Genomic DNA, 15648 nt, shown 5'->3' with positions numbered 1-15648 from the left:
TAAATCGCGATTCTCGTCGGCTGCAATAAAGTGCCCCCGGTACTTGGTTGGTTGCTTGCTTGCGCCTGCATGAAATAGCTTCGACGAGACGTCACTCTTATTACGAAGGCTACTGCTGCTGCTGCTGCTGCTGCCGCTGCTGTTGTTGTTGTTCGAGACAACTCCGTGCCTTGCCTTCTGTAAATGGCATTAAGGCCCACGTGTCGGCCCCGTTTCCTTACTCAACGATCCTACGACAATCTCCGACCTTTATTCGACTACGTGATTTCCTTTTTTTTCCCTTTTTGTCGAAAACACGCATTGGCCCGTAATTTCGTTCGTTTCGTTTGTCTCCTCTCATTGTCGGATCAAAAGTAATACATCTGTTTGATTATGATATGAAAATTTTGCGTATTTTATTTGACGTCGAATTGTACGAGTCGTCGTTGTATTATTTATCGCGTTTAACGATGGAATTATTTTCTACGAATTATATCATTTTGATCGAATTATTAACGTGGCCATTTTGAAAAGCATCCAAGCGGGAGGTTGCACGTAACGCGACGACGCGTTACGGTAAAAGTAACATTTTCGGAAATATATAATATATAATGGTATAACATTTATCGTTGCACGATATAGTTTAGCTTCTATTTCGATGGCATCAATTTTCTCGAAATTATATTATTTTCATTGGAATTACTAAAGCAGCCATATTGAAAAGCATCAAATTGATTGCGCTTAAAACGCAAACGTGCGTTAAAAGTAAACAAAAAAAAACGACGTTTGGTCCTTTAGCATTAGCGTATCTCTTTCGTAGTATAATTATATCGATAAGTTGGCAAAGAAAAAAAAAGTGAATTCTTCTTATCTTCTTTCGACTATACGATTCCCCCATTATCGTTTATTTTTTCCTCTTCGTATTTTTTGTTCTTTTTACTCTTTGATACCGTATAATATCATGAAACTATTACGCATACATACATACGCGCGCACTTAGGCACATATGAAAAGGCAAATGTCGCCGACGAAGAGACGGCGAACGTCGTCAACAAGCAGATCTTATTTTTGCGAATCGCCTTTCGTTTGTTCTAAGAAGAGAGAGAGAGAGTAGCAGCTTTATCGGTCATTATCATATCCTTCGGTCTCATTTCAGTAACGTAATTCGATCGACGCGCACACGCGCACACGCACACACGCACGCACACCCTGTGCGCGTTCTCTTAAGCGAACTACGAGATTCTACTAATGGATTCTACTCCGTTCTATTATCGTTGCAGAGTGGAAAGCTCGACCCTGCAGTTGGTCTGCCCGTTGGATTCTCGTCCGGTGCAGCTAATCTTTCGTGGACTTCAGGTATTCAAGGAGAAGCGAACACTTCTTCGCGATGTTTCGGGAGTCGTCAAGCCGGGCGAGCTTTTAGCAGTTATGGGCCCTTCAGGTATTTATCATCGTCATCGTCGTCATCGTCATCTTCTTCTCTTTTTCTTCTTCTCGCGGTTCCTCCTTAGGTCCTAACGAACCTATTCGCGAATGCTAGGGAGTTTCTTTTTCAACGACGATCAAATTCATCTTTGCGATTATACGTCTACCTATCCTACCTACCAATCCGATGATCATTTTGCAAATACGAATATTCGCTTTACGTTTAATCTTCTTTATTTAATCGATCGGTTGAAAATAATAAATCGCCTTTTAAAATAATGAAATGTTACATTAACGACGATTATGACGGATGATCCATTTTGTGCAAAAGGATGCGGGAAAACGACTTTTTTGAATTGCCTCTCCGGAAGGGTCAGTCTGGACGGTGGAGAGATTTGGTTGAATCGCGAGAGACTGACGAAAAGATGGCGTCGTAGGATTTGTTACGTACAACAACAAGACGTTTTCTTTCCTGATCTCACGTTACGGCAAACCTTAGAGGTAAGTCTACAACATTTTCAAATAAAAGATAAAAAGGTTCGTAACGGTTGCTTAAACGTTCCAAACAAATATACGGCCAACTATTAATAATGTGTAATTTTCTTGAAAAAGAAGTTTAGCCGGTTACGGTTCGATGCGTGGATAACTGGCCCAATTAATGCGTTATGATATTTGAACGGGAAAGTTTTCGAATGATCGATCAATAATATCGAAATATCTAAACGCAATTTCTCTCTCGGTAAAATGAAATTTTCCGGCGTTTCCGAGCTTGCAATTATGCGCGTTTACATATTATTTTCCACGAAAACTGGCCACGGGAGAAGAGGACTGACTGACTGACTGACTGACTGACTGACTGACTGTTGTTGGCAACTTTATTATTGCGTGCCTTTCACTCGGAATTTATCAAATCCCACGCTGAAAAGTGGGCGCGGATTAGGAGAACCACCGCAGAATTCGCGCCTACGTCTTTTGCCTATCTCGCGAGACTTGACGTCGTCGTTCTTGAAAGAGAGAAAGAGAGAGAGAGAGAGAGAAATAAATAAAGAAAGAAAAAGATCTAAGCTCGTAGTGGCCGAAAGCCAAGCCAAGGCAAGACAACCAACCAACCAACCACCACCCTCCCGTCCTCCATTTCGTCTTACCTCTCGGGTAAGAAAATTTAATGCCTCCTCGTTGAACCGCTAATTGAATGCGATGACGCGTGCTATACGATATTTCTCTCTCTCTCTCTCTCTCTCTTTCACACATAAGAAATCGAGCTTATTTCGTATTTATATAAATGCGAATCATTCGATTTATTTCGCGTATATAAATCTCTTCGTTTTGCAATAAAGAAAGTGAAAAATATAAGGGGCACGATAATAGGGATTGTAAAGCAGTGTTTATTTTCTACTAAAGAGAAAAGAAATGTTCAACGAATCCGTAGATTATCGTTAAACGTCGTCGGCCAGGTAGGAGGAGTCTTTTTGGTGCTTAGGCGAGTCCGACCGTTAGGACATAGAAAGAGAAAGAGAACTCGCGCTGCGTGAACGATCAAGATAGAGAAAGAGAGAGAAAGAGAGAATTGTAGACGGAGGCGGCCCGGGGGCGGCTCTCTCCCGATGACGTCATAACTCGGTCAGTGAACCGCTGGCGGCGCGACGGCAGCCCCGCATCGGGCCGCACCGCACCGTACCGCACCGCACCGCACCGCACTGCACAGCAGCACGCGCGTCTTACATCTTTCGAAAACACTCGGCGCCGTCTAACTCTAGCATTCGCATAGATTTCAACTTTTCTTTCCCATGCGCGCACGCATCGTGTATTATATGTTGTATGTGTACAATTTAGATATATATAAAATACTTTTTTTATTAATCTTCCTTATTTTTAATGATCCAAATTTTCTGGACATTTGTCTGCGTTTTTTTATCTCCGTCTCTCTCTCTCTCTCTCTTTCCGTTGAATATGCGTAAACATGGGCAATGGAAAAGGTAAACATCGTCGACGACTACGGCACTTTCTCTCTCCGTATAACGGGTCGCGAGTCTTTAACGTCTCGCGTCTCTTCGATTACATTTTTTCTTCTTTCCCCCCACCTCCCCTGTCTTTCTCTCTCTCTCGTCGAGGAAACTCGTCTACGAAGAATCAAAGTTAGGAAAAATAATCAAAAATAGCGGCACGCGAAAGAGAAATTGTTGCATTTTTGGTTTTTACGATATTACGGTAAAACGTTTTAATATCCACGGATGCGTAAACCAGGCCACCGTGGGATTAAAGATGGCAAGCAAGCAAGCAAGCAAGCAAGCAAGCAAGCAAGCAAGCAAGCGGATAAGATATTTTAATACATTTGCCTACCACCGACCAATCAAATCGATCGTTTACGATTTTCAGTACCAAGCGAGGCTGAGACTTCCGGACACGCTGACACACTCGCAGAAGATGCAATGCGTCGACCATATCATCGAGGTTCTCGACCTCGCGGCCTGCCAAGATACCAGTGAGTATATCAACCAGAGAAATGTAAGCCGATCGAAGGAAAATATGAAGTTGATATAATAGTTTATATTAGACGTATTTTTTTCTTACCGATAGATACATGCACGTATTTATTTCGTTCTTCGTCGTAACGAGAGACCTTTCCTCTCTATCTCGGATATATTATTTATTCAATTTATACCGTTGTTTTATTTGCTATTATTTTTAACACGCGTTTCATCACGCGGTTCGAGGAATTGTAACCGCTCGAATGCTAGAAGAGCATTCCGCGCGATCGCGCTCTTAATTATTGGAGTTTGAGCGATTAATATATCTCGACGCGTGTACTTCTTTTCATATTTTTCTTATTTTTATTATTTTTCCCGTTTTTCTATTTCTTCTAGTTATCGGCGATTATACGAGGCGAGGATTATCCGGTGGCGAGAAAAAACGAACGAGCATAGCCTGCGAATTACTCACGAATCCGTCCTTAATGCTGCTCGACGTAAGCGTTTACTTTTCAATTACTTAAGGGTTACGACGATATTATTATTGCACGTTTGTAGGAACCAACGAGTGGCTTGGACTCGCACTCCGCGCAGGCTTTGATCTCTCGATTGAAAAAATATGCGGAACAAGAGGGCAAAAGTATCGTCGTTACTGTACATCAACCAAGTTCACGGATGTTTCATAGCTTTAATAAGCTTCTCTTGTTGAGCCGTGGACAGGTCGCCTATTACGGTTCTACGGCTAACATTGGCAGATTTTTCTCGACCATCGGATTGACTCTTCTGCCTCATTACAACCCAGCTGACTTTATACGTGAGTAGAAAATCTTATGAAATACTTCAACATTTGCATTTATTCGACGTTATTCAAAAAATACGAGCACCGATCTGATAGAAACTATCGAAAGTTTGTCGAATATCTCGAATACGAATCCCCGGGTCCCTTGTCATAAATATCATCGGCTAACCGAATAAATAAAAAAAAAATATTAGGGGTATAATAAACTCGAGCCAACCCACTCCTACTCGTGCCCGCGTATCATCGATAAAAAGGTGCAATCGCGAATCGCGATCGTTCTATCCTTTTATTTTTCTTTCTTCCTTTGTTTCTTTTCAGTCGAGCAAATAAAGGGCCCGGAGGAAGTACGAGAACGCATAGTAGCTGCAGCTCGAGCATCGAGACAGGGACCGGACTGTCCGCCGGAACTTCGTCCGGACTATAATCCCAGCCAACATCCGCTCTGCGACCATCTCATCCATTATCACGAACATCACATCGGGCACAACGGTATTACGCAGTATGCGCGACACCACGACTTACTCTCTCTCTCTCTCTCTCTCTCGCTCCTTCTTTTGTATTTTTTCTTCTATCCTAACAACGAATCGCGTACCAATACAAACTTTTGTTTTAACAACGTCTAAACTACGGAGAAAACGCTAATCGTACATTATTTATCATTACATTATAGAGTATTGAAAATGTATTAATTAATATTTGGAAAATGATTTTGTAGGAAAGGAAGACGAAGGTGGCAACTTGTGGTTGGATACGCAGAGTCATGCGAGCAGCAGCGCTAATTCCGCGGACGACGATTATTCGTGGCAGTGGCCAACCAGTTTCTGGTCTCAATTCAAAGTTAGTATATTTAATGATAGAACTAATGAAAAATATCATAGAGTATCATTATCGTCGTCGTCGAACGAAAAAAGTAAATAGAAAAAAAGTCGTTGCCGCTGGTCTGGTCGTTGGTGCATTTACGCGTACGCGTAAATCATGGCTTCGTAAATCGCAGAGAAGAGCGAAAAGCGCGTGGTGTACGCGCAAGTTGGCGCGAAAGGGAGCCCCGTCGGTTGTGTGCAGAAAGGGGAACTAGGTCGCGTTTACGCGATTCACCATATCCGGATAATTACCGCGAAGCGCAGTAGCATGCTGCTGCTGCTGCTGCTGCCGCTGCCCTACCCCTCTTTCCCTTCCTAATGGCGCTTCGTACAAACGCGCGCGTTAGCTGCACTTTTACCTTTTTCTTTTTCTCCTTCTTATAATTCGGAATTTTTGTCTATTCTTTTAACCTCTTTCGATAAATCGACGAGACTTTCGTTATCGATAAAGAAGAAGGAAAAAATAAAGTTGAATTATCTCGTTAAACAAATCTTTTGTATAGCACTACTATTACACGCGTTTGCGTTGTTAAACTTACGAACAATTGCGATTATCTTTTGGAGAAATCGTTTTCCTTTTCTATTGATATTTGTTCGTTCCGTTTCTTTCTCATTTTCTATTTATCTATGTTCGTTTGCGTATGTGTACATCATTTCTTCTTGTACGTACGATAGGTATTATCGGAAAGAAATTTTCAAGAGGCACGACCAAGAATGCTGTCTCGCTTAAATTGGCTACAAACGATAGCCCTAGGCTTGTTGGCCGGTCTTTTATGGCTCAGGCTACCTAGGACCGAAGCTGCCCTTCACGACATTCAAGGATGGATGTTCTTCAGCACCACGTATTGGATGCTCTTCGCGCACTTTGGTGCACTCTCCAGTTGTGAGTTCACAAATGTTTCTCTTTCAAATCGTTCTCGCGCATATACAAATATTTTTTATAATAACGCGGTGATACGAACGTTCGTCGAATTTTATTCGTTAATTTTTATTTAAATATCCGATCGCGCAACGTGGCTTAAACAGCGTCCGTGAAAAGTTTTAAACTTTTCATCAGGTAACTCTCGTACGATTGCGCAACGAGCGCAAAGCCAAACGAAGCTGATTGGTTAATTGAGCCTCGACGTAATACGCTCAATCGGGCATTCAACAACACTTTTTCTTTTTTTTTTTCTCTCTTTTTTTTTTCTTTCTTTTTACTACAAAGATATGCAAAAGGACACGACGGAACGTTCAATGAAGAATCTCGAGGTATGTGGGACGCAGTGTGACCCAGTAAAATCGGTGGTCATAACTCACAATTAGAGGGGGAGAGTCAGTCACAGTCATCGGCTCAAAGATTTGGACGCGACCTTTTATTATGTTAATCTAACGGAAATCCAAGCAGACACGTATCATTATTTCTCTCCCTTCCGTTCTGCCTTGGTTCTCTCTCTCTCTCTCTCTCTCTCTCTCTCCGTGTGTATAACTTTTGATCGTATGTTTTCAGTTCCTCCGGAACGGGAGGTTATCAACAAGGAGCGATTATCGGGATCGTATCGGCTGTCGGCCTACTACCTGGCGAAAATGGTCGGCGAGTTGCCATTGACGATAACGCTGCCCGCCGTTTACCATATCATTAGTTACCCAATGTTGGGCTTCCAGAGCCCTGCGGTTTTTGTCACTTTGTTGGCATTTTTACTTCTAAACACCATTGTCGCCCAGGTTTGCATCAAGGAGATATTATATGTCGTAGTTGGGGGTGAACGGGGGTTAACGATAATTAAAGAACTCGATGACTTTTGTTTAGAGCGTCGGATTTTTCGTCGGCGCCTGTTGTCTGGATCTTCAAGTGAGCATAACCGCTAGCGCCTTGTACACGCTCGCGACCCAACTCTTGGGTGGTTACTTGGCGACGGCTGTACCCCCGTGGCTGGCGTGGGCTCGATACGCTAGCATGGTGCATTACGCCTATCAAAATATGCAGATTCTCGAATTTGGCGTTGGAGAACCGATCGCGTAAGATCATTCGATCATTTCTCCCGCTAATTAAAAAACACCATTCCTCGCGTTTTCGTCTAATCGTTTTTTATTTTTTTTCTTATTCTCCTTAGGTGCTCCCAGCCAAGTAAGTTTCTCGAATGCAAGAACGGTACAACGATACCCGTATCGGCGATACTGGAGAACCAGGGTGGCGCGAGGGGTTCGGGTTTGCCGCTTTGGGCGAACACGGCAGTTTTGCTAGCCTTCCTCGTCATTTTCCGTACTCTCGGATACCTCGTCCTGCGCTATTATCGCGTACCCAAATGAGACGGCCTTACCTAAGGCTTACCTATTACTCTAGGCAGCATACTTTTTTTTCTACGTACTCTCGAACGTCGTAGAGACGACTATTTCGTGCGACAAACAGACAAACAAAATGGTGTGCGATTCTCGCAATTTCCTTTGCCAATGCAAACCAACGGATTTAATTGACACTCGAAAAAAGAACGTTTTTTTTTATTCTTTGTTCTCTTTTTCAAAATTTCAACGAACGAAAGATTAATCGTTAATAATAGACGCGAGGCTACGATTCCGGATAGCTAGTCATCTCTCTCTCTCTCTCTCGAAGACCCATCCACCATTTTGGGTTATGCCGATTCTCGATGTTGGACAGAAAGAAATAGACAAAAATTATCCAACTTTTGGCACTAAGAGATTAGACGTGTTAATTATTATATACATAAACACATATATACATACATTTACATTGTATAATATATCTAGAAACTTTATACGCGTGCTAGGAGCAAGATATGAGTCTAAAAATTAAGACAATTAATTGTGTAAAATTCGAGAAAGGAGAAGAAAGAAAAAGAGAGAAAGGGAGGGAGGGAGAATGAAAGAGGAGAAAGTACGGGAATGTTGAAGAAAAACGGGCGAACCATAGCGTACATCAGGTGACGCACTCGTCTTTTTATCGTACCTTGTTTCTTTATCGTTGTTGGTTTACTTTTTCATTTTTTTTCTTTATATTTTTTTTTGTATGTAGCGGCGAGAAGGGTATAAATAAGAAAATAATTAAAAGAAAAAAATAATACACGCGTACGGCGTACGAAAGGCCGTAAAAAACCGACTGACCGTCTGCGTAGGAGCGAATATAAAAATTTAGCGCTCTAATTGTATATGTGCGCAAGAATGCGCCTATGTGTGTGCGGGTGTGCGGGTGTATGCGAACTTTGAATGGACGTATGAATGGAATAGTCATTATTCGCGTGGTTCGTAAGAATCAGTTGTTAATATTTGATTATTATTATTATTATTATTATTATTATTATTATTATTCTATTATTATTATTATTAATATTATTATTAATATTATTATTACTTTTATTATTATGATTATCATTCTATCATTATTATTATTATTATCATCGACGTCGCGTCATTAACGAGTAAAAGTATATTTTTATCTTTTTATTACCGCAATAATACGTTTATTGTTTATCGCATTATTACGATTTATTTGCTATAAATCATTGTTATCATCGTCATCGCCATCATCGTTTTCATTATTATTAGTAACGTCGATACCATATCATTACTGCTATTATTGTCATTATTAATTATTATTAATTATTATTATTATTATTATTATTATTATTATTATCATTATTATTATTATTTTTATTATTATTAATTATTATTATTATTATTATATATGCATATATGTATGCATATGTACATAAGCGTACGCGTGTATATGTGTATACGTGTACATATAATTGTATTTACATATGCACATGCGCATATACGCGTGAAAACGTTTTTTTTTTTTTTGCTGCGCGGAATAACGTGCATAATTGTACGTTAAAAAAAAAGAGGAGACTTTCTCGCATTTCTCTAACATACGACCGATAATCGTAATCGATAATACGATTTTTGTCGTCGCGTGCGTGTAAGTAAGTTTTATACCAAGAACTTGTGACGCGTTTAGTCGTCGTCGATCTTTTCCATTACGCTTGATTTTCTCGGCCCCTTCGTCCCCCATTCCTTCCTACCTACCTTTTTCCCCCCCATTTACCCTTTAATCCTTAACCCTTATAACCCCGTTTTATTTCCATCGCGAAAGCGGCAACACGCGGATCGTTTTAATATAAATTACGAAAAGCGTGTGTGCGTGCGCGCTTTCGTTTCGTGGTAATAAATACAAATAGGTAGATAATTGCAGCTATATTCGAAAGAAAGAAAGAAAGAAAGAAAGAAAGAAACGAATAAATAAATAAATAAATAAACGATACGAGACTATTGCCATTGCGTAAAAAAATGAAAAGTAAAAAGGATTGCGAGAACGAAGAAAAATGGAATGAAACGAAACGTAGAAAAGATAATAAGAGAGAGAGGAGAGAGAGGTGTGGCGTGATTTAAAGAAAATAATAATGATAAATAGGTATCGTGAACTGGACGAACTCGTTAACGAGCAAACAAAAAACACGCGAAAGCTCTAATGGGGCTCGTGCTTTTTTTGTTGCATTAGGAAAATGAAAATGTTCGACGATTTAAAAGTGATATTAGCTTTACGATTATAACCATTCGCACGAATAACTGGTATATTCGTTCGCCAATTAAATGAACTAGAAAAGGTTAAAAGAAAGAGAAAGGAGAAGAGAGAGAGAGAGAGAGAGAGAGAGAGATAGATAAATAGATAGATAGAAAGATAGAAAGAAAAAAATACATATACAAAATCGAATGCATATCTTCTTATGCGAGTTACGAGCGAAAAAAAAAATGATCGCTGGATAGTTCTCTAGTTCGTAATTATTGTTGTTGTATATTTTTTTTTTTCTTCGTTTTTCTTTCCTCTTCCTCCCACCCCCAACCCCTCATACAAAGTAGAAAGGACCACTACTCTCGTAAACGGCGATTGTTACGAAAAAAAAAATGATTCGAGTCGTGTAACGTATATAAAATATATTAGACGTTTTCAGATACGCGATTTCTGACCTTTTAGATAATATAATAATATAATAATAATATTGATAATATATTAATAATATTAATAATAATAATAATAACAATAATAATAATAATAATAATAATAAAAGATATTTAACGAAAAAATGTGACGAAATATAAAAGAAAGAAAAAAATTATTATAAAGGATAAATCTCGAAATGTTGGTATCTTAGGAGAAAAACTCGTTGAGACATCGACTCGGATCATTATTTCTGAATCGTTGACAGACTTTCCGAATAAAAAAGAAAGGAAGAAGATCATACGACGCAATAATAATAATTAAAAGAAAGAATAATGAAATATAAGTGTGCGCGTATTATTGTATTATTACTCGAAAAGAGTTGAAAGAAAAAAAATAAGAAGGGATTATTAACCGAGAGATAGATAAAGAATCACGAGAAAAATTGTCCAGTACACGCAAATGCAATATCCACCACGTGTTCAATCGATTCTTTGTATGATGATGATAATGATGACGTATGTGTGTGTGCGTGTAAAAGTCTTTTATCGTGTATAATATGTGAGAGTGCGAGCAGCGCACGGGCCGCTTTGCGTTTACGCGATTAAGGGGAATTGTGGAAAAGGGTGGGTGGGGGAGATAAGAAGAGGTCGAGGGTTGATAAGGGTGCGCGTGCGATGATTAGAAAAAAAAATAAAAGAAGAGAGAGGACTCGTAGGAAAAATTAAATAGGACCTATATAGCGAGGATTGTGAAAAAGGAAAAAAAAAAGAGAGAGAGAGAAGTAAAGTAAAAACTTCGATGCGTTTAAGAAGAAATATCTGGCTGTGCGTTGATCGTTAATAATTTGTAACAATTATCTAAAAGAAATTCCAAAGGTGGATTGATTATCGCAAAGAAATGTGAAATTACGAAAGGAAAGTTGAAAGAAGAAGAAAATTATTAAGCGCACATGTTATTTAAGAGTCGTGGGAAAAGTAATACCTTTCGTGCTTACGATTTCAAGTAATCGACGATTATAGTGATAATTAAAAAACGTAAGCTGAGAAAGAATGAGAGAGAGAGAGAGAATGCTGAACGAGATGCACAAACAACATTGTTTATTTTTTTTATTTTTTTTTATTTACGTCTTACTTGTCTCTCAACCGAATCCTTTTTTTATCTTTTTTTGATAAAGAAATTGCATCGAAGATCGGAGCAGTTTTACATTCTAAATCATTCGAGTCCCCGAAGCAGCGCGTAACGAATACTTTAAATACCGGCATGCATATTTCGTTTTACGGTGTAGACCACTATTCTAATAAGTAAAATAAAATATAAAACAACAAAGTTATACGTTGGTCACGAATGACCGACCTATCGCACTGCTTAAGGGTTCTTTTCTCGACAAAAATTTGTTCATTTTTAACGAATCCTGTAACTCTGAAATGATTTCAAATGAAATTTTCTTCTCTTATCTTCGATACGTTTCACAAATCAGACGAATAAAGCGTAAATAGGTGCGACTAATGAACGAATTTATCGACACCGTTGTTGTTTCTAGTCGCTTAGGTGTTTTTTCAAAATTTTGATATCCTTTATATGCATACACATGTACATGTATATATATATATATATGATGTAAACGCGATGACATTTGTATACGTTTTACAATTCAGCCTTTTGCAGTAAAAAATTTTCGAACGATATTTCATAATTTGCACGTCAATGTCTTTTTAATTTTTAACTAAATCTAGATTTTTCTCCCCAAAAAAGAAAAAAAATCAATTACTGTATTGTATTGTATCGTAGAAAATAAGAATGATACAATCGAATACACGTGCTGGATGTTCCGTAATTGATGATACGAGCGCGCAGAGGAGGGAGGGTGATTCTATGCGAAAAACTGCATCGGAAATGTACGAATCGAATTTATTTAAAAAAACAAATAAGTATGACGATTTGTCGAGTACGCGTATACTTGACCGAGCTTGCACAAAAATATTAGAAAAAAATTGAAAATATTCTTGTTCGATAAATCCGAAATATCCAAAACGAGTAAAGTAATATAAAATCAGTCAAGTTGAAAAGTGAATCGAGAAACGAGATCGAGCAAGCGTTAAAACAAATATATTTTTGTCGAAAAAACAAAATTTGATTCTACGTTTTCGACATATGTTCATTTTTGTAAGTATTATCAGCCCCCTTGACTGGCTTGTATCAATAATTACAGGATACCGGTATATATTTGAATATATATATATACATATATATACATAAACGTATTTATGTAATAGAAAAATAATGACAATTGTCATCGTTTATAGATTTGAAATTGATTGCGGACCAGAAAAGGATATCGGTGATCGAGCACGACTCGTCATTTTTTCGAAATGTGCGATCTGCGCCTTTTTCTTACTTTCTATACGACAAAACTAATAACACGATGCCACAATGAAATACGAAATATTACTCTCGTACCAACGCGCGCTTATACAATTCTTTCGAATAGTAGTTAACTAAAAAAAAAAGGAAAAAATTGCAAAAAAAATTCGAACATAGAAATCGATAGAATTCATACGTGATCTCGCTCTGTAAAAAACATAAATCGCTTACGTTCTTATCGCGATCGAACATTTTACGTTCTTTACTCCCCGATAAGGAACATCTGTCATTTTTCATTCATACGTATTATAATTTTTATTTCATAATAATACATAATAATAAAGGAGAGTCAAATTTTATAATAAGTACACACGTCTATCATGCCTTTTTGCATCAGGCAAGATACGAAAGACTGACGTTTTTTTACGTAAATGAAAATTGAACGAAAAGAAAAACGAGTCAAAAAACAAAAAAAAATATAATTAAATTAGTCAAGATACGAAGAATTCTATCGAACGGAAATTAAAAAAGAAAAAATAAAGACGATGTAATACCTTGATTCTCTTACGATGTGGGATCCTTCGAACGAAAAATATAACTCTCGAATCTCGAACGAGGACAAAATTGAGATAAAGAAAATGAAAACGAACAGAAATAAAAATATGCTTTATCGCGTGCATATATATAAATACATATACAAATATATGTATACATATCTATATGTATATAAACCAGGGCTTCTCATAAGGGGTTGCACAAATTTTAGCAATGACTGAAAATTTCATTAAAACCATTGCAACGATACTATTACTTGTATAGTACTACCATGTCAGTGGGTGAAGAAAGATCGCGAAAATATTTGTTCGAATAAAAAAAGAAAAAGAAAAAGAAAAAGAAAAAAGGGGGAAAAGCGAATTGAAAATTTGAGAAGCCTTGTTGTTACTCCCTTCGTTGGCCATCCTCGGACCACAATCGCGAAAAAATGGGCTGGACGTTTTTCGAAGAACATCCATTAATATTATTGCATTTCACTCGTACGCACATTTTTTTACAATCACGGAACAAAAAAGAAAAACCAAAGGGAAAGAAAAATAACGAACGAAAAGTCATTTTCTGCTAAATCGCGAATTATAAACGGATTGAAAGGGATTAATAAAAAAAAAAGAAAAAAAAAGGGAAAAAAGGGCTAATTACGGTGACGTGAAATTACAACAACAACAACACGATTAAAACTATTTCGCTTTACTAAAATAGTGCCTTTTTATCTAACTAACATTAAGACTCTGTTGTTTGTGCCAATTCTCAACACGCGACCCAACAAGCGGGCTGAGCGAGCGAGAGAGAGAGAGAGAGATGGAAATGGAGGGGGTGTGGGAAATTAAGGATCGAATCGCGTTAACGCGTCTTGTTTGAAATACGACCAAATGTTTAAAATAATAAAGATAAAATAATAAAAAGCGAAGCGTGAAAGTTCGCGATCTTTGAAAATGAAAGCTTGGAAAGTTTTGATTAGAAAAAGACGAATCGAGGACGGAGAGGAGAAGGAGGAAGGGGAAAGAAAAAATGCCAAAATGTGTTCCATAGGAAAAAATGTTAAGAGTCCCCGGTCGGTAGCTAACTTGAGAAATTAAAGAGAAATGTAAAAAAAAAGAAAATAAGAAGAATAAATTAAAGAAAGAAAACAAGAGAAGGAAGGAAGGAAGGAAGGAAGGAAAGGGATGTAGGATAGTTGGTAATAGAAATTTTAAAAATCGTGGTTATAAAATGTGTACAAGTACATAAAGATTAAAAAAAAAAAATAAAGAAAAATGTGCAAGAAAGAAAGAAATGAAATAAAACATACGAGGTATTGTTTAGTCGTACGTAAATAATTACATACATACATACATACATACATACATACGTACATACATACGTGCTTGTTAAGAGATCAACAAATCGATAAATGCATATGTATACGTGCGACATTATTGCGCACCGAATAATACGATACCATTTAAACGTGCATACATATTAGAGAGACATAGGCGTGAATCCCGTGTACGCTTTTATTAAACGCGTATAGAACAAATTTCATGATCTTGTTCACGAGCCTATAAAAAGAAAAAAAACAAAAATAAAAGAAGAAAAGAAGAAAACTCGAATCAGATATCTACCTATAATCATACCAACCAACAGCAGTACCAGCAATATCGACATCGCAGCCGCTACTACCATCACTACCACAACCACCACCACCACCACCACCAACCATCGCCACCATAATCGCTACCATAATCGCTACCATAATCGCTACCATCGACCCGTCGACACCCCATCGCACGTAATTTTGTATATACGTTATACATACACGCATCTATTTGTACATAACGATACCTTTTAGTGCACTAACAAATGCGGACCCTGTTATTATAATTGATATTATAATTAACGAATAGTATTATTCCTGTTATCCAAGTAGTGGATATATGTCTATGGTTTCGCAGTACTGCTACCTAGGAAAAAAAAATGAAAGAAAGAAAGAAGGAAAGGAAAGAAGATGAAAAAGATAATTGAGAAAATGGAAATCGTTATCTAGCGTTATTACTTGGATTTTTCCGATAGCCTTTAAAATATCGGTCACTGATATATGTGTATATATATTAGTAAAAATTATCATCATTATTATTATTATTACTATTATTATTATTATTATTATTATTATTATTATTATTATTGCTATAATTATAATACTCTTCTAACCGTCATCTTCATCGCATTTTATCGTCACGATAACAACGTCTCCGATTAAATTCAATTGAATTCTATTGTCCTTGCGTT

The 15648-nt window shown here is 37.6% G+C and overlaps 1 protein-coding gene across 3 annotated transcripts in view; it reads left to right on the top strand.

The window, feature by feature from the left end:
• The window catches only part of LOC122513866 (ABC transporter G family member 22), a 39676-nt gene extending 31687 nt beyond the window's left edge, over positions 1-7989 (top strand). For all 3 annotated transcript variants that reach the window (XM_043630344.1, XM_043630346.1, XM_043630345.1), the window contains 11 exons: positions 1260-1420; positions 1736-1905; positions 3781-3886; positions 4269-4369; positions 4431-4686; positions 4990-5160; positions 5387-5508; positions 6207-6414; positions 7021-7235; positions 7321-7529; positions 7625-7989. In XM_043630344.1, coding sequence (XP_043486279.1) covers positions 1260-1420; positions 1736-1905; positions 3781-3886; positions 4269-4369; positions 4431-4686; positions 4990-5160; positions 5387-5508; positions 6207-6414; positions 7021-7235; positions 7321-7529; positions 7625-7820 — 1915 coding nt within the window. In that variant the 3' untranslated portion in view covers positions 7821-7989. The remainder of the gene's footprint in view (positions 1-1259; positions 1421-1735; positions 1906-3780; positions 3887-4268; positions 4370-4430; positions 4687-4989; positions 5161-5386; positions 5509-6206; positions 6415-7020; positions 7236-7320; positions 7530-7624) is intronic.
• Positions 7990-15648: the final 7659 nt, after the last annotated feature.

Source organism: Polistes fuscatus, unplaced genomic scaffold, assembly GCF_010416935.1.
Source record: "Polistes fuscatus isolate 324 unplaced genomic scaffold, CU_Pfus_HIC Scaffold13, whole genome shotgun sequence".
In the NCBI taxonomy this organism is placed as follows: Eukaryota; Metazoa; Arthropoda; class Insecta; order Hymenoptera; family Vespidae; genus Polistes; species Polistes fuscatus.
Note: the sequence above shows the minus strand (reverse complement) of the source record. Positions and strands in the feature narration are given on the sequence as shown.